Below are 18,964 nucleotides of genomic sequence, written 5' to 3' on the forward strand. Positions count from 1 at the left end.
GAGAAAGAAGATGGATATACAAAAGGACAGCTAAGAATGTTAAGAGTTGGCCCAGGTAAGATAAATGAGGGGCGATATGGGTTGGAGGGAGAAAGCTCCTTGGTTGATTTGGAAATGTGTAATAGATGAGGAAGGGCTGCAGGAAAGGCGGGGAAGTAAGATTAAAGTGGGGTTCTTGGAGGGAACTGGGGGAAGGTAAAGATTTGTTTATGTAAATACAATAACCAGCTGAGGGCCTTCTGGTGGTTCCCTCACTGTGAGAAGTGAGGTTACAGGGAACCAGGCAGAGGGCCTTTTCGGTAGTGGCGCCCGCCCTGTGGAACACCCTCCCAAGAGATGTCAAGGAAATAATCAACTATCTGACTCTTAGAAGACATCTGAATGCAGCCCCGTTTAAGGAAGTTTTTAAATGTTTGATGTTTGATTGTGGTTTTAATATTCCGTTGGGAGTCGCCCAGAGTGGCTGGGGTATAAATAAATTATTATTGGTATTAGTATTACAGTGGTACCTCGGGTTAAGTACTTAATTCATTCTAGAGGTCTGTTCTTAACCTGAGGTACCACTTTAGCTAATGGGGCCCTCCTGCTGCCGCTGTGCCACCGGAGCACGATTTCTGTTCTCATCCTGAAGCAAAGTTCTTAACCCGAGGTACTATTTCTGGGTTAGCGGAGACTGTAACCTGAAGCGTATGTAACCTGAAGCGTATGTAACCCAAGGTACCACTGTATTACAAAGACTAAAAACCACAAAATTATAAACACAGCCCCAAACAGCTGTATTAACACTACACCAGAAAAGCTTTCATTCAGAAAGAAAACCACATTTGCCTGGTGCCAAAAGGACAATGAACCAGGTGTCAAGAGAATCTCTGTGAGGAGAGGACTCCACAAATGGGGTGCCACCACTGAAAAGGCCCTCTCTTTCTGCTAGGCACTTTGCCTTAGATCAGGGGTGGGGAAACCTCCAGCCCTGGAACCCCTGTTCAGAGATCGGGGTGGTGTGCAACAATATATTGTGGCTAAAATATCATCCTTTCATTTCCTAGGAAATAACTCTTTCTTAACACAATGATGCATGCCAGAATGCAAAACTTAGCACCAACCACCCAGTTAACTCAGCATTCAGTAGACTAGTTGACTGAGCAATAGAAGTGAATGGGTCCATGACTAACCGGCACACAGTGCTCCATCACAGGGTGAGATTTCTTGTGAGGTTTGCAGAGTTGTCCGGTAAAGAAACAGACCTGGCAAATGTCAAAGTTCAGGCACTTCAGGCAACGATACCTGGCCAGACAAGAAATGAAAACCTAGTAAAGACCAGTAGAGATGGAGAGAGAAATGCAATTCAGTCTCCATTTACAGCAAATTTATTAAATCTGCACTTTGATTTATTAAATCAAATCAATATGAGAACCAGAATGCAGCCATCCTTCCAAATTCACACTTACCGTATTTTTTGCTCTATAAGACTCACTTTTTCCCTCCTAAAAAGTAAGGGGAAATGTGTGTGCGTCTTATGGAGTGAATGCAGGCTGCACAGCTATCCCAGAAGCCAGAACAGCTTTCACTGCGCAGCGATCCCTCTTGTTGTTCTGGCTTCTTGGTAGTTTTAAATACCTGGGCATTTACATCTCTGAGGACCTCTCATGGACTGCAAATATTAATATGGTTGTGAGGAAGGTGCAGGGGAGGTTGTATTTCCTGAGAATGCTCAGGGGACTGAATCTATCTCAGCACCTACTTCTGTCCTATTATCACAGTACCATCGAGAGTGTCTTAACCTATAGTATATTATCGTGGTATGGGAGCAGCTCTGAAACGGATAAAAAAGCTTTACAGAGAATAATTAAAATTGCCCAGAATGTTATTGGGCTCCAACTACCAACCCTGGATGAGATCTTCACGTCTCGCACTTTGAAGAAGTCACACAATATCCTGAGAGATCCCACCCATCCTGCTCACAACTTCTTTGAACTGTTGCCTTCGGGCAGAAGATATAGGACAATGAAAACACGAACCACACGCCTTCTGAATAGTTTCTATCCAAGAGCTCTGATTGCACTAAATAATGATCTCAGGGCCAGTTGCAAGAAATAGCAAGCAGGGAGTAGGAAGGAATGAGACAGGTTTTTAGGTTATGTTATGCTTTTAATAGGTTATGTTACATTCTGGAGTATGATATGTTTTTATAGATTATGTCTGAATAGGATGAGAGTGTTGGAGATACGTGCAAATGTGTATGTGAACCCGGTCTTTGGGTGGGTGTTTGATTTTCGTTGTTGTGTATACTGTGTATATACGGACAATGACAATAAATTTATCTTAATCTTCTGAGATTCAGAATAGTTTTTTTCTTGTTTTCCTCCTCCAAAAACTAGGTGCGTCTTATGGCCTGGTGCATCTTATAGAGCGAAAAATACGGTATCTGAATTTGTGGTGCAGTTCTCCAGCCAATGTTTACAAAAATGCACATATTACCGGGGGGGGGGGGGAGGCGGGATGTGCATCAAAATGAAGATACTAGTGAAATTAATATTCAGGAATGTATTACACTAAGAGAAACTGCTTGGGGGAAATGTGCACATTTGTTAACACTATATACAGAAATATGTTTGTTAGGAGAAATCTGCACTAAAATGTTGAATGGTTTTCAGGAGGGATTAAAAAAAAAACCTGCAAATTGCTGCAGAAATGTGGAGAACTGAATATAAGATTGGAAAAAAACGAGAAATAAAATGAGAAACTGACTTATCCTCCCATCCCTAGTGGGAGATTCACAGAAACGGCTCAATTCACTTGAGAGGAATTTCCATGAGTAAATGAAACAATAAACACCAAACGAGAATTTCCTATACCTCCACGAAACTAGATTCAGCCACCCCTCAAAACTAGATTTGTTGTGCAATTAAGCGGCTGAATCTTTGAATAGCACTGGCCTAGTTATTATGATACAACACACCTTAGTCCAGTGATGGGAAAGCTCTTGCAGATGTTACATTTGACCTGGTGTTTGACCATTTCTGTTGCTGACAATCTGTAGCAGGTGGGGAGCCAGAGAAGGATGGCAGGTTCAGACTGGAGCCAAGCTAAGAACCTCTCTTCATCAACTGCAGAACCCAGAACCTGAAAGAGAGCACTAGTCCTTAGCTCAAACAAGAACTTTGTCTCAGGCACAACATGTAGCACAAAGTCTGGCTTTTCATTGGAAAAGATCACTCTAAAAACTAACCCACAGGTTTTTTACGAGTCTGTGTTGAAATCTCATCTATAATTGCAAAAGAATCCAAATAAGACATACTTAAAGGTAAAGGGACCATTAGGTCCAGTCGTGACCGACTCTGGGGTTGCGGCGCTCATCTCGCTTTATTGGCCGAGGGAGCCGGCGTACAGCTTCCGGGTCATGTGGCCAGCATGACTAAGCTGCTTCTGGCAAACCAGAGCAGCGCACGGAAACGCCGTTTACCTTCCCGCCGGAGTGGTACCTATTTATCTACTTGCACTTTGACGTGCTTTCGAACTGCTAGGGTGGCAGGAGCAGGGACCAAACAACGGGAGCTCACTCCGTCACGGGATTTGAAACACCGACCTTCTGATCAGCAAGTCCTAGGCTCTGTGCTTTAACCCACAGCGCCACCCGCGTCCCTCAAGATATACTTAGAGACCCGTTAAAACCAATGCTCTTAGGTTAGCCCTCTCACTGATGTCAATGGGTCTACTCTATGACTCAGTTGAATACAACTCTCTGGTTTTGGAGCTAATCTCTATCATGGCCAGGGCTGGCCCACCCATGAGGCAAAGTGAGGCGACTGCCTCAGGCGGCAGGATCTGCAGCAGTGGATCCCAATGTAGATCTTTACCCCAACCCCTCATTTCTGATGTAGATCTTCGCTCACTACTTCTTCCTGGCTGGGAGGGGGCACCAGTTGTTTGATTCACCTCAGGTGCCAATGGCTGCTAAATCAGGCTGGCGTCCTTGAAATGGAGAGGCTGCTCTCACTGAGGGTGGAGAAAGCAACTGAGAAAGAGCTGCAGTTCTTTCTGAAGACACAGCTCTCCTGCGGAACCAACAACTCTGCTCTGCTCTTATGGAGTCTCCAGCCTGAGTCTTACATGGAACAATCCAGGCGTCAGGATTCACAGAGGCAGCAGCTCCTAATGTAGATCTCTATTTCCCCCTTGTTCCTGATGAAGATCTTCACTCAGCCCTCCTCATAGCTGTCAACTTTTCCCTTTTCTTGTGAGGAATCCTATTCGGAATAAGGGCATTTCCCTTTAAAAAAGGGAAACGTTGACAGCTATGGCCCTCCTTCCCTGGTGGGGAGGGAGGTGCCATTTTGTGGTTCGCCTCAGGTACCAAAATGTATTGGGCCAGCCCTGTATCCAGGGTACCAGTGAAGCCTCCAATGAGGTCTTTGCTCAAAAAGGACGGAATGTCTTTTGTGACGGTGATAGCAGTCTTCAAGGTCCTTAAGATGCGAGCTTAGAATCATAGAATCATAGAGTTGAAATTAGGCACAAGGGCCATCGAGTCCAACCCCCTGCCAAGCAGGAAGCACCATCAGAGCACTCCTGACATATGGTTGTCAAGCCTCTGCTTAAAGACCTCCAAAGAAGGAGACTCCACCACACTCCTTGGCAGCAAATTCCACTGTCGAACAGCTCTTACTCTCAGGAAGTTCTTCCTAATGTTTAGGTGGAATCTTCTTTCTTGTAGTTTGGATCCATTGCTCCGTGTCCGCTTCTCTGGAGCAGCAGAAAACAACCTTTCTCCCTCCTCTATATGACATCCTTTTATATATTTGAACGTGGCTATCATATCACCCCTTAACCTCCTCTTCTCCAGGCTAAACATACCCAGCTCCCTTAGCCGTTCCTCATAAGGCATCGTTTCCAGGCCTTTGACCATTTTGGTTGCCCTCCTCTGGACACGTTCCAGTTTGTCAGTGTCCTTCTTGAACTGTGGTGCCCAGAACTGGACACAGTACTCCAGGTGAGGTCTGACCAGAGCAGAATACAGTGGCACTATTACTTCCCTTGATCTAGATGCTATACTCCTATTGATGCAGCCCAGAATTGCATTGGCTTTTTTAGCTGCCGCGTCACACTGTTGGCTCATGTCAAGTTTGTGGTCAACCAAGACTCCTAGATCCTTTTCACATGTACTGCTCTCAAGCCAGGTGTCCCCCATCTTGTATTTGTGCCTCTCATTTTTTTTGCCCAAGTGCAATACTTTACATTTCTCCCTGTTAAAGTTCATCTTGTTTGTTTTGGCCCAGTTCTCTAATCTGTCAAGGTCGTTTTGAAGTGTGATCCTGTCCTCTGGGGTGTTAGTCACCCCTCCCAGTTTGGTGTCATCTGCAAATTTGATCAGGATGCCCTTGAGTCCATCATCCAAGTCGTTGATAAAGATGTTGAATAAGACCGGGCCCAAGACAGAACCCTGTGGCACCCCACTAGTCACTCTTCTCCAGGATGAAGAGGAACCATTGATGAGCACCCTTTGGGTTCGGTCAGTCAGCCAGTTACAAATCCACTGAGTGGTAGCATAGTCAAGACCGCATTTTACCAGCTTCTTTACAAGAATATCATGGGGCACCTTGTCAAATGCCTTGCTGAAATCAAGGTAGGCTACATCCATTGCGTTCCCTTCATCTACCAGGCTTGTAATTCTGTCAAAAAACGAGATCAGGTTAGTCTGACATGACTTCTTTTTCAGAAATCCATGCTGACTATTGGTGATCACAGCATTCCTTTCTAGGTGCTCACAGACTGTTTGCTGAATGATCTGCTCCAGAATTTTCCCTGGTATTGATGTCAGACTGACTGGACGATAATTTTTTGGGTCCTCTCTTTTCCCCTTTTTGAAAATAGGGACAACATTTGCCCTCCTCCAGTCTGCCGAGACTTCGCCTGTTCTCCAGGAATTCTCAAAGATGACTGCCAGTGGTTCTGAGATCACATCTGCCAGTTCTTTTAATACTCTTGGATGCAGTTCATCTGGCCCTGGAGACTTGAATACATCTAAACTAGCCAAGTATTCTTGTACTATCTCCTTAGTTATTCTGGGCTGTGTTTCCTCTGCTGAATCATTTGCTCCAAATTCTTCAGGTCGGGCATTGTTTTCTTTATCGGAGAAGACTGAGGCAAAGAAGGCATTGAGGAGTTCAGCCCTTTCTGTGTCCCCTGTTTGCATTTCACCATCTTCTCCTCTGAGTGACCCCACTGTTTCTTTGTTCTTCCTTTTGCTACGGACATACCCATAAAAGCCTTTTTTGTTGCTTTTAACCTCTCTAGCAAGCCTGAGTTCATTCTGTGCTTTAGCTTTTCTGACTTTGTGTCTACATGTGCTGGCTATTTGTTTGAATTCCTCCTTGGTGGTTTCCCCCCTTTTCCATTTTTTGTACACATCCTTTTTTAATCTTAACTCAGTTAAATGTTCTTTAGATAGCCACCCTGGCTTCTTTAGGCACCTTCCATGTTTCCGTCTCATTGGTATTGCCTGAAGTTGTGCTTTTACTATCTCCCTCTTAACAAACACCCAGCCATCATGAACTCCCTTTCCTTTTAGTATTACTGTCCATGGGATCTCACCCAGCACTTCCCTAAGTTTTATGAAGTCAGCTTTCTTAAAGTCAAGAAATTGAGTCCTAGTATGCTTGGCTGCTCCTTTCCGCTGTATAGTAAACTTCAGAAGAGCATGATCACTCGCGCCTAATGATCCTTCCACTTCTACCCCACTAACCAGGTCATCAACATTGGTTAGGACCAGATCTAAAATGGCTGTTCCTCTTGTTGCTTCTCCCACTTTCTGGACAATGAAGTTGTCTGCAAGGCCAGTGAGGAATCTGTTTGACCTTATGCTCTTGGCTGAGTTTGACATCCAACAAATATCCGGGTAATTGAAGTCCCCCATTACTACTATCTCCCTTCCTTTTGCATGCTTGGCCATCTGTTCCAGGAAGGCATCATCTATGTCCTCCGTTTGGCTTGGGGATCTATAGCAAACTCCCACAATGAGGTCTCTGTTATTCTTCTCTCCCTTAATTTTGACCCAAATGCTCTCACTTTGGCTTTGAGGTTCTAAATCTTGGATCTCTTCACAGGTATACACATCCCTGACATATAACGCCACTCCTCCTCCTTTTTTGTCTGGTCTGTTTCTCTGAAATAGATTGTATTCCTCCATTATTACATTCCAAACGTGGGACTTATCCCACCAGGTTTCAGTGATGCCTATTATGTCATATTTAGTTTGCTGTACCAAGAGCTCAAGCTCATCTTGTTTATTTCCCATGCTTTGCGCATTAGTGTACAGACATTGAAGTCCATTAATCATTCCCCCGTGTCTCTTATTTAAGGATTTTTTCCTCCCACCACTAGGTCTGCGTGCTGTTTGCTCCATTTGGTCTATGACATTTGGATGTGATCCATTAATTGGATCTGGTCTCTTACAGTTCAGGAAATCACTCTGTTTTGTGACAGAAGAATGAAGGGACTGTGCAATTAAGTAATATAACTCAGAAGTGCATTTTCTGCCAGTGAAGATGGTTATATATGACCCAAGCTACATTTGATACTGTATTTTAACTTACCCCACTGAAACAACTCTTCACTGCAATTTCCACGTTAGACAGGTTACGGAGTTCTCCCACGACTGCCAGGATCTGCAAAACACATTGTCACCATAAACCCTCAGCAAAAGACCACCGCCATCAAACGGAATGAGAAGAGGCTATATAAAAATAAAGGGAAGTGAAAAAGGCATTTCTGCCCTGACGAAAGATGATGGGTTTTATTTAAGGTGTCACCCCTGAAACTTTTAACTCTGTGCATGTATGTTGGCATGACCTAGGACTCTGGCTTCCCGTCCTGAGAGGAAGAGGCTAAGGATTGAGAGGGCATATTAGACTGGGATTTAGCTTCAAAACCAGCCTTTAAGAGCCCTTCCTCTTCAGGAGTTCTGGCACCAAGGGAGCCCATGGTGACAGTGCCTCCCTCTTATCCAAGCATCCTTGGAATCTGATGTTTGTCCTTTCTTAACTAGCTGATTCATTCCTCCTTAGTGTCTCACCCTCTCTGATCTGCAAATCTCATTTTTCCTATCTGATGACACTCAGCTCTATCTGCTGATGGATGGCCACACCGACTCGGCCCCGGACACACTGACCAGATGCTTGGAAGCTGTGGCTGGATGGTTTCGTGAGAGCTGATTGAAACTAAATCCTTCAAAGACAGAGGTCCTCTGGCTGGGTCAGAATGGTATGGGGATGAGGGACCAACTTCCTTCTCTTGTGGGGGCCCAATTAGTGCCATTGCCTTCCGTTAAGAGTTTGGGTGTAATTCTTGACGCCTCCCTTTCCATGGAGGCGCAGGTTACAGCAATAGCCAAGGCGACATTTTTCCACCTTCACAGCATCAAGCAGTTGGTCCCTTACCTTTCCCGCCCTGACCTGGCCACAGTGATCCATGCAACGGTCACCTCCAGGCTTGACTACTGTAATTCGCTCTACGCGGGGCTGCCCTTGAAGCTGTCCCAGAAACTGCAGCGGGTGCAGAATGCAGCAGCGAGGCTCCTCACGGGGTCTCTGCCATGGGAGCATATTCACCCAGTGCTTTTCCAGCTGCATTGGCTCCCGGTGGAGTACAGGGTCAGATTTAAGGTGCTGGTTTTGACCTTTAAATCCCTTCACGGCCTAGGACTCTCGTACCTACGGGACTGCCTCTCCCGGTATGCCCCACGGAGGACCTTAAGGTCCATAAATAGCAACCCCCTAGAGGTCCCGGGCCCTAAGGAAGTTAGATTAGCCTCAACTAGAGCCAGGGCCTTTTCAACACTGGCTCCAGCCTGATGGAACGCTCTGTCTCATGAGACCAGGACCCTGCAGGATCTGATTTCTTTCCGCAGGGCCTGTAAGATAGAATTGTTCCGCCTGGCCTTTGGCTTGGAGTCAATTTGGTTCCCTCCCCCTTTTTCTTTTTTCCTTTCTCCTCCTGTGATGAGGCTGCATTTTAATGTTTTAATGTTGTATTTTAAACTTGTTTTTTAAGTTGTATTCATTCCACTTGTTTTTATTATTGGTTGTGAGCCACCCTGAGCCTAGCCTTGGCTGGGGAGGGTGGGGTATAAATAAAAATTATTATTATTATTATTATCTCTCAGTATTCTAGGAGACTCTGAAGTGAACAAACAAGGATGCTCTGGGAATAGCCGTCAATCAGATATCCATGTGAGGGCCATGTAGTTTTTCTCACCAGTCTGCTTCAGGAGATTCACCACTTCTCCATTTCCATGTTGCACAGTAGCTGAATTACCTGGAGTAAATCTGTTAGCAGATTCCTCACACCGTTTCGAGAAATATGAGTCCGGCTGGCGCTCCTTCCTGCACAGGTTGAGTAAAGCTGAAAGAGACCTGCCAGCACCAGAGAATACCAGTCAGAATTCCTGAAGAGTCAAGAGAGTTATTTCCTAGCCTGCGTTCTTCAGGTCAGGTATTGGGAGCCGAATGCATGAGACACAATCGTGAACCTGGGTCTCCTCAGTCCTAACCCAACACTCTAACCCAGGCATCCCCAAACTTGGCCTTCCAGGTGCTTTGGGACTACAGTTCCCATCATCCCTGACCACTGGTCCTGTTACCTAGGGTACGTTTCCGAGCACAATTCAAAGTGCTGGTGTTGACCTTTAAAGCCCTAAACGGCCTCGGTCCAGTATACCTGAAGGAGCGTCTCCACCCCCATCGTTCTGCCCGGACACTGAGATCCAGCGCCGAGGGCCTTCTGGCCGTTCCCTCATTGCGAGAAATGAGGTTACAGGGAACCAGGCAGAGGGCCTTCTCAGTAGTGGCGCCCACCCTGTGGAACGCCCTCCCATCAGGTGTCAAAATGATAAACAACTACCTGACATTCAGAAGACATCTTAAGGCAGCCCTGTTCAGGGAAGTTTTTAATGTATGATATTTTAGTGTTTTTTGGTTTCTATGGAAGCTGCCCAGAGTGGCTGGGGAAACCCAGCCAGATGGGCGGGGTACAAATAATAAATTATGATGATGATGATGATGATGATGATGATGGGAGTTGTAGTCCCAAAACATCTGGAGGGCCGAGTTTGGGGATGCCTGCTCTAACCACTATAACACCCTGGTGCAGTGACATGGCATGATTTTGTCTCTCTGCCATTTCCTTACTATACTCAGCCTTTGCCTCCAGGAACAGTAATTTTGGGTAATATTGGCACCCTGAGTAAGGTCAAAACTTGGTACCCCAATGGATCTTCTCAATTATGGATCTTCTCATTTTTGCACCCCTCGTCTCACCCCAAGGCTAGGCTCACCCCAAGGCTAGGCTCAGGGTGGCTCAGCATCCAGTGCGGGAGAACCACTTCCAGCGCCCTAAATCCAGCACTGCTTGCCTCTACTGATGCAAAAAGGGAAACTGAGAGGTGTAAAGGAAAAGAGAAACGGCATTTATTTCTGCTATTCTCTTTGGGCGGGCAGTTCATTTTTCACATTTTCGTCTGTGCTTAGCAAGACTTGATTGCTTACTGTGCAAAAAAGTGTATATGTTTGTCAGCACTCTGAGCCTAACTTGTTGCGGAGAATAAATACAGAAGAGCAATACTGCTTACCTCTATATTTGGTAAGCAGGCCATCCCCTGAGAGAGCAATTAGTGCAGCTGCAGCTGATCGGGGCTGGATAAAGCCCACCCCATTCCTACAATGTAAGAAAAAGGGGCAGGAAGCAAGAGGAAAATCAACAGCTGCTACATGAGTGTTAAGTTGTGGGTAAACATATCAGACAACACAGCGATTCTTCAAACAGCTCTTGTTTATTCACAGGCCAGGACAGAACTGAACTGAAGGGTTCAGTCAGCCTGCTTATATAGAGCTCCAGTACAACGTTACTGTAACAACTTTCTAAAACTATCCAATCACTGAACGTCACTTTCGATCCCTTATTTGCATAACTATCTACAGTATCCCCCTGCTGGCTCAGGGTGAGAACTTCAGTACATATAACAATGAGCTATCTCCCAACTTTGGAATTTGAAGTCCCTTTTCCTGACCAAAAAAAGGAGAAAGGTTCTACACCAGCGCCAGGAATCTGAAGCCCTCTAAATGTAGTTTGTTTTATTTAATTGTATGCTGCCTTTCCACAATGAGTTGTACTCAAGATGATTTACAACAAAATACAAGAGGTGTGGGTGTCCAGTAAGTCAATGTACAAAACGAGACAAATTCAAACGGGAGGAAAGCCCACAATTAAGGAAACACAGACCCCCAATGCTGCTACTTCTGTGTCTTTATGACGCTGAGCTATCAGTACCTCCTCCTTTCAGTAAGCGATAGTGTTACTTGGCATCAAGAAACCAAGTGTGCAATGTCACCCCTTCTGCCAATCTCTGCTAGGCACAAGTTGCCCACCCTAGGTCTAGAGCACCCTGGGACTGAAACTGCCTTGGTCGCGCTGGTTGATGATCTCCGGCGAGCTAGGGACAAAGGTGAGAGTTGTTTCCTGGTTCTGCTGGATCTCTCAGCGGCCTTTGATACAATCGACCATAACATCCTTCTGGACCGTCTAGAGGGGCTGGGAGCTGGGGGCACTGTTATACAGTGGTTTCACTCCTTCCTCCTGGGCCGTGTTCAGAAAGTGGTGGTGGGGGATGAGTGTTCAGACCCCTGGGCTCTCACTTGTGGGGTGCCTCAGGGTTCCGTCCTCTCCCCCATGCTTTTTAACATCTATATGAAGCCGCTGGGAGAGATCATCAGGGGATTTGGACTGGGTGTCCATCAATATGCAGATGATACCCAGCTCTACCTCTCTTTCAAATCAGAACCAGTGAAGGCGGTGAAGGTCCTGTGTGAGTGCCTGGAGGCGGTTGGAGGATGGATGGCGGCTAATGGATTGAAGTTGAATCCTGACAAGACAGAAGTATTGTTTTTGGGGGACAGGGGGCGGGCTGGTGTGGAGGACTCCCTGGTCCTGAATAGGGTAACTGTGCCCCTGAAGGACCAGGTACGCAGCCTGGGAGTCATTTTGGACTCACAGCTGTCCATGGAGGCGCAGGTCAATTCTGTATCCAGGGCAGCTGTCTACCAACTCCACCTGGTACGCAGGCTGAGACCCTACCTGCCCGCGGACTGTCTCGCCAGAGTGGTGCATGCTCTAGTTATCTCCCGCTTGGACTACTGCAATGCGCTCTACGTGGGGCTACCTTTGAAGGTGACTCGGAAAGTACAATTAATCCAGAATGCGGCAGCTAGACTGGTGACTGGGGGCGGCCGCCGAGACCACATAACACCGGTCTTGAAAGACCTACATTGGCTCCCAGTACGTTTCCGAGCACAATTCAAAGTGTTGGTGTTGACCTTTAAAGCCCTAAACGGCCTCGGCCCAGTATACCTGAAGGAGCGTCTCCACCCCTATCATTCTGCCCGGACGCTGAGGTCCAGCGCCGAGGGCCTTCTGGCGGTTCCCTCATTGCGAGAAGCAAAGCTACAGGGAACCAGGCAGAGGGCCTTCTCGTTAGTGGCGCCCGCCCTGTGGAACGCCCTCCCATCAGATGTCAAAGCGATAAATAACTACCTGACATTTAGAAGGCATCTTAAGGCAGCCCTGTTCAGGGAAGCTTTTAATCTGTGATATTTTACTGTATTTTTTGTTTCTATGGAAGCCGCCCAGAGTGGCTGGGGAAACCCAGCCAGATGGGCGGGGTACAAATAATAAATTATTATTATTATTATTACTAGAGCAGTGGTTCCCAAGCTTTTTTTGGTTATGCCCCACCTAAGCACCTCTAAAATCCTGATGACCCCCCCCCCACAGTGACATATACAGTGGTACCTCAGGTTACAGATGCTTCAGGTTACAGACGCTTCAGGTTACAGACTCTGCTAACCCAGAAATATTACCTCGGGTTAAGAACTTTGCTTCAGGATGAGAACAGAAATTGCATGGCGGTGGCGCAGTGGCAGCAGGAGACCCCATTAGCTAAAGTTGTACCTCAGGTTAAGAACAGTTTCAGGTTAAGAATGGACCTCCAGAACATCGCCACCCCACCCCCACTCATCTTTCCCCCTCCCCCCTCTTCTTCCTAATGTCTCAACAAATGAAACTGATTTGTAAAAATGTTACATGGAAAAAATACGAGAGACATTACACATACTTCTGTAAATCAAGAAAATCTTTAATAAAAAATAAAAAAGAGAGACAGGGGGGAAAAAGAGAACGGACCTCCAGAACAAATTAAGTTCTTAACCTGAGATACCCCTGTAATTCTTATTATTCAAAAAGTGAACTCCCATTCACATGGAGGAAGCTAAAAGGCCATTAAAGGTAAAGGGACCCCTAACCATTAGGTCCAGTCGCGGACTTCTCTGGGGTTGCAGCGCTCATCTCCCTTTACTGGCCGAGGGAGCCGGCGTACAGCTTCCGGTCATGTGGCCAGCATGACTAAGCCACTTCTGGCAAAAGCAGAGCAGTGCATGGAAACACCGTTTACCTTCCCGCCAGAGCGGTACCTATTTATCTACTTGCACTTTGATGTGCTTTCGAACTGCTAGGTTGGCAGGAGCTGGGACCGAGCAACGGGAACTCACCCCGTCACGGGGATTCGAACCGCCGACCCTCTGATCGGCATGTGGTTTAAGCCACAGCGCCACCCGCGTCCCATTAAGGCCATTAACTTGGTCTAACTGATTCTCGAATTGCCCCCCCTTAAAAATCAAATTGCCCCCGTGTGTGGGGGTGCCCCACACTGGGAACCACGGGTCTAGAGCCCATTACTGAAGCCATGGTACCATAACCTGCAACCTGAAAACAAATCAATATGTGTAGGTAGAGATACATGCCATGCCAAATCACCTCTAAGGGATATTTTCTGCACCTGTCGATCTGAAAATTGGCCCTAGTTTGGAATTTCCATATACAGTGGTACCTCTGGTTACGTACTTAATTCATTACGGAGGTCCTGTTCTTAACCTGAAGCACCACTTTAGCTAATGGGGCCTCCTGCTGCTGCTGCGCCACCGCTGCACAATTTCTGTTCTCATCCTGAAGCAAAGTTCTTAACCTGAGGTAATATTTCTGGGTTAGCAGTGTCTGTAACCTGAAGCGTATGTAACCCGAGGTACACTGTATATTTATATCTAGAACCATGGATTTAAAAAGACAAATGAACCAGGCATTTTTGCATCAAAACGTGAAGCTGCCATAAATCTGCCATGAGACACTGGGTGTGTCTGTGTTGTCACCTGTCATACGCAGAGGTCAGGAGGCTCAGAGTTAATTCAGCTGCCTTTGGCTCCACCTGGCCTGGCTTCTCTAATCTGGTTCTCTTAAACAGCTCCTTTAGCAGTCGCATGAGTTGCTCCATGGAGAGAGGCTTCTGCTTCTCTGCCCGGCATTTGTGGTTTGGCAGGATTTGCTGAATCGAAGAGACGTCAGTCAGCTTGACTGAAAAATAAAGCAACAAATTAATTCCGAAGTCCCACCAGCTCAACTCTGAACGAAGAAATTGTCATTCATTATTTCAGCTTCTCACACTGCCTGGTTCATAGACCTCCTCCAAGTTAACTCAGATTTTGTAACTCTTATTGTGTTCAGACATCACAATAAACCATGGTTTTCACAATGGTGGGAATGAGTGTAGGCTTTTGCATTTCCGGTCCTTTTCTGGCACAGCTGTGAGGAGGAGTCTGGAAGCTTTCATCCTCCTTTTTTCCATTATTTACAGCTTGTCATGTCACCTGAATTTGGACAAACTGTGATTAATATTAACTGTGGTTTGCTTGAAACAAGCTAACTGGATTAAAGCTGGTTTGATTATCAAACAATAGTTAAGATTATCCACAGTTTACGATTTGGACAACATGCGAAACTGTGGTTAATCCAAAACTGAAGTGAAAGTTTCTTATCTCCGGTTGGGAGCTTCAATGGTGTTTCATTTCTTTAGGTGTCTTTCCCACCTGTTTATCCAGATGAAAACATAATATGCTGAACCCTTAGAGCACGGGTGTCAAACACAAGGCCCGCGGGCCGAATCCGGCCCGCCAGACCTCGTCATGTGGCCCGTGTAGCCGCCGCCGGCCGCCAGCCTTCACCTTTTATTCTCGCTTTTTTTTGACACAAGAAAGCCGCCTCTTCAGCGCATGTGTGGCAGCCTACAAGCCAGAGAACGTCTGCCCTCTAGCGGCGCCGGCCGTTCTACACAGGAAACCTCCACTTTACATGCCCTTTACATAGTCCTACAGATACAACTGGCCCTTTGAGGGTGACCAAACTGCTGATGCGGCCCCCGATGAATTTGAGTTTGACACCCCTGCCTTAGAAGCATGCATTGCAGGTTCAGCACTGCATCCAACTCGGATCCTACCAAGTTGCACAGGAGGCCGGACTATTACACTTACGCTGGCATAGGCTTTGCACAGCATGGAGCTTCAGGGCTGTTCTGTAGACAGAATTCTCAATGGTATTCAGGGCCTCTGTGAAAAGAATGCAGAACATCAGGCAATCAGAGAGGCAGGCTCAACCGGATACATTTGGAAATACAGTGCTACCTCAGGTTACATACGCTTCAGGCTACATACGCTTCAGGTTACATACTCCGCTAACCCAGAAATAGTACTTCAGGTTAAGAACTTTGCTTCAGGTTGAGAACAGAAATTGTGCTCTGGTGGCACAGCTGCAGCGGGAGGCCCCATTAGCTAAAGTGGTGCTTCAGGTTAAGAACAGTTTCAGGTTAAGTACGGACCTCCGGAATGAATTAAGTACTTAACCTGAGGTACCACTGTACATGGTTCCCCTTTATTGCGTTCATTAATTTCTCTGTAGAAGGTATACGACCTCTGAGCTCAGTCATGGCTTCTTGAGAGACCCGCTAGCCTAAAGATGTTTGTTGACCTATTTTGTACCTCATGCTATTATTAGGACTCTTTCCTCCCCTCATGTGCATTCCTACGTAGGTACTGATGGTGACCTGAAATGCCGTTCACTTTCTGTTTATTATGCTCCTTCCTTTTTCTTATGTACTTTCATCACATTGTTGTTACCCTATGAATACAGTGGTACCTCAGGCTAAGAACTTAATTCGTTCTGGAGGTCCGTTCTTAACCTGAAACTGTTCTTAACCTGAAGCACCACTTTAGCTAATGGGGCCTCCTGCTGCCGCCGCTGCACAATTTCTGTTCTCATCCTGAAGCAAAGTTCTTAACCTGAGGTACTACTTCTGGGTTAGCGGAGTCTGTGACCTGAAGCGTCTGTAACCTGAAGTGTCTGTAACCCAAGGTACTACTGTAGACAGTTTTGAAACAAGAAGGGGGGAGGGAGTGAACTGTTTGAAGGAAGGAACAGTCAGGGACATGAAAGGATTCTAAAATTTTCATAGGGACATTGTTGGCATCTGTCTGTCTCCGGAGACAATGGAGTGCACCTCTGGGGGTGAAGTCAAACCTCTGCATTAGCAGCACCAAAGTGACCTCCCTGGGGTGAACACCTGAGCAGTGTGTATGGAGGTTTTGTGCTGCCCAGATGACAAGACTTGCTGATGTGGTCCAAAGGAAAGCAGAGCAATACGTTGGGCACCAGCTTGGCTGTAGGAGTTGCGGGAATGAGGCGTACAAGGCTGCACCTGAATAGCTACAACCACGGGACTACCCAGTTTACTGCCTTTATTTACTTATTTGGGGAAGTGTGTTTCATCATGTGCTCTTTCCCCAGTGAATACCCACCAGTTGGTATTTCTTGGAGCCCCAGTTGGGCAGAAGCTTCACACTTCACCCTCAAATCTGCCAGCCCCAACTCTCTGTTGGACTTTGGCTCGCTTGGCTCACCACTCCAACCCTCTCTGCCCCAACTCTTGTCTTCTTCCTCAGTTATCAGGAACTCTGAGGCCTCCCTGTCAATAGCCCTGTCTCCCTCCCTCCCCAGTTCTTTCTCCAGATGTTCTTTGCCCAGTTTACCCAGCAGCTGCAAGCCCTGATACTGCATCCACGCTGGAGTGAAGCCCAGGGGGCAGCCTCTCAAGTAAGTGGATGTACACACGTGTGTGTGTGTGTGTAACAGAGAAAGAGACAGGCAGACAGAAACAGAGACCGAGGACTCAGCTATACAGCTGCAAATGCAACATTTTAAGTACATTTTAATGCATTATTCAAATGCGACACTAGATGGCAATGGTGAGCTTATGGCAAATTCAATATATTTTTCATAACGTTTTTGAAAAGGCATTTTCACAGCGTTTTTTTATATGTGTCTGGATTCCACCAGAGAGACAAAGTGAGTGCATCATTGTTTTACAGATTATAGCTTCGACGTGTGCCACAGGAAATGCATATCCCAAAGGCAGGAGGGTTTGTGTGTGTGTGTGTGTGTGTGCGCGCGCGCGCGCGCATGAGGACACTTTTTTCCAGGTGGACCCATTGCCCGAATTAGCATAAGAGCCCCTCTGCTTTAAAAGCAAACCAAACATTCAGACAAAGATCCAACTCCATTTGTAACAGGAGGCCAACGCATGAGATAACTGAAAACTTGTTGAGGCACACAAGGCACCTTTTAATATTTACCTTGTTGGTCCAGATCCATCTTCTTCAACTTGGAGACAGGAAAACAACTGTGGTGTCCCTGTAAGTAAATGAACTATGATAGAAAGTTGCAGCTTTCAAGCAGCCGCAAGAAAATACACGAGCAGCACAACACAAGCAAGGGCACGGAGTGATCAACCTAGCTGGAACTAGATCTCAAACTCGTGTCCTGGAAGACCAAACAGCAAAAGCGAGAACCAGCACAGTGTTAAGTAATGATCAGTAATACCTCTTATTTATGATAGGTCCAATAATAATACTAAGATATAATGTCTACATAACAAATTTAATAATTTACTGTATTTTTCGCTCTATAAGATGCACCAGAACATAAGACACACCTAGTTTTTGGAGGAGGAAAACAAGAAAAAAAAATTCTGAATCTCAGAAGCCAGAACAGCAAGAGGGATCGCTGTGCAGTGAAAGCAGCAATCCCTCTTGCTGTTCTGGCTTCTGGGATAGCTGCGCAGCCTGCATTCGCTCCATAACACACACACACATTTCCCCTTACTTTTTAGGAGGGAAAAAGTGAGTCTTAGAGAGCAAAAAATACGGTAATTTTAAGCACTCCCAGAATTGAAGAAATGCGTGGAACTATACAGCCAGTCATACTAGTGAACTGAAACGTGTTCAAAATGCTTGCCGATGGGACCTTTAAAACGTCAACACTGATTAAAGAAAAGGCAGTCAAAAGAAACTATATAGGCAAATCAATGCCAGCCTTCTCATCCACGGTTCTGAATGACTCACAATTCACTGTGTGATAAGGAAAAATACAGCAGTGCCATTTGTTTGTGTAAAAAGAGCTATATCTGACGTTTCAGTAAGGTATGGCTTGCAACAACACACAAGGAACTTAAGTTTCAACTGAGGCTCTTTAGTATTATTTCCTGGGTCTTTTACACACATACAAACCATCCTTTTCCCAGGTCTTTATCACTACACAGGTTTCAGGACCCTCAGGTGCAAAGGTGAGGGATCAGTGAAGATGGCAGTTCTGCTGCAGCCTGGAAATACCACATAAAGTACAAAAGGTAAAGTACAGTAATCAAAAATATCACCTCCGTCATCCTTTCTTTCACTCTGCTGCCACCGCATACACGAGTTCTCCTTCAGGGAAGACCTTACCTCTGTGGTCGTCATCTACAAAAGGCCTGCAGGGGGTTCAAGGAAGACAAAACAGTCTGTTCCCCATTATAAACTGACATCCCAGGGTTGGGGATAAGTGCAAGCCCTTGAAATAATTGGGAGTTTTCACTACTTTTACAGTGAAAACGCCCAGCTTCCTCGCAACTGTTCTCTCCTCACAGCAACAAAACCCCAAGGGCACTCAATTAATAATAAGAGATTCTGAATAATTGAAAATGGGCAGCGTCTTTGAACTGTGT

The 18,964-nt window shown here is 46.1% G+C and overlaps 2 protein-coding genes across 2 annotated transcripts in view; both read right to left on the reverse strand.

Moving 5' to 3' along the window:
• Positions 1-18,859, reverse strand: part of DYTN (dystrotelin) — a 44,678-nt gene extending 25,819 nt beyond the window's left edge. Inside the window, exons 1-9 of the mRNA XM_081016857.1 lie at positions 18,638-18,859; positions 17,559-17,616; positions 15,405-15,479; positions 14,250-14,451; positions 10,625-10,710; positions 9,313-9,410; positions 7,593-7,664; positions 2,960-3,123; positions 1,173-1,284 (exon numbers count right to left, since the gene is read on the reverse strand). Of these exons, the coding sequence (XP_080872983.1) occupies positions 1,173-1,284; positions 2,960-3,123; positions 7,593-7,664; positions 9,313-9,410; positions 10,625-10,710; positions 14,250-14,451; positions 15,405-15,479; positions 17,559-17,616; positions 18,638-18,646 (876 nt within the window). The 5' untranslated portion in view covers positions 18,647-18,859. The remainder of the gene's footprint in view (positions 1-1,172; positions 1,285-2,959; positions 3,124-7,592; positions 7,665-9,312; positions 9,411-10,624; positions 10,711-14,249; positions 14,452-15,404; positions 15,480-17,558; positions 17,617-18,637) is intronic.
• LOC308463327 (uncharacterized protein) lies at positions 3,955-7,331 on the reverse strand (the record flags this gene model as incomplete). The annotated part of the gene is made up of 3 exons (XM_080981602.1): positions 6,743-7,331; positions 5,885-6,370; positions 3,955-3,972 (listed from the first exon to the last, which is right to left on the reverse strand). The coding sequence occupies exons 1-3, from the start codon at positions 7,292-7,294 to the stop codon at positions 3,955-3,957; spliced, it is 1,056 nt and encodes a 351-aa protein (XP_080837728.1). The 5' UTR covers positions 7,295-7,331.
• Positions 18,860-18,964: the final 105 nt, after the last annotated feature.

The sequence above is a fragment of the Podarcis pityusensis genome (assembly GCF_964106645.2).
Source record: "Podarcis pityusensis genome assembly, chromosome: 1".
NCBI lineage: Eukaryota > Metazoa > Chordata > Lepidosauria > Squamata > Lacertidae > Podarcis > Podarcis pityusensis.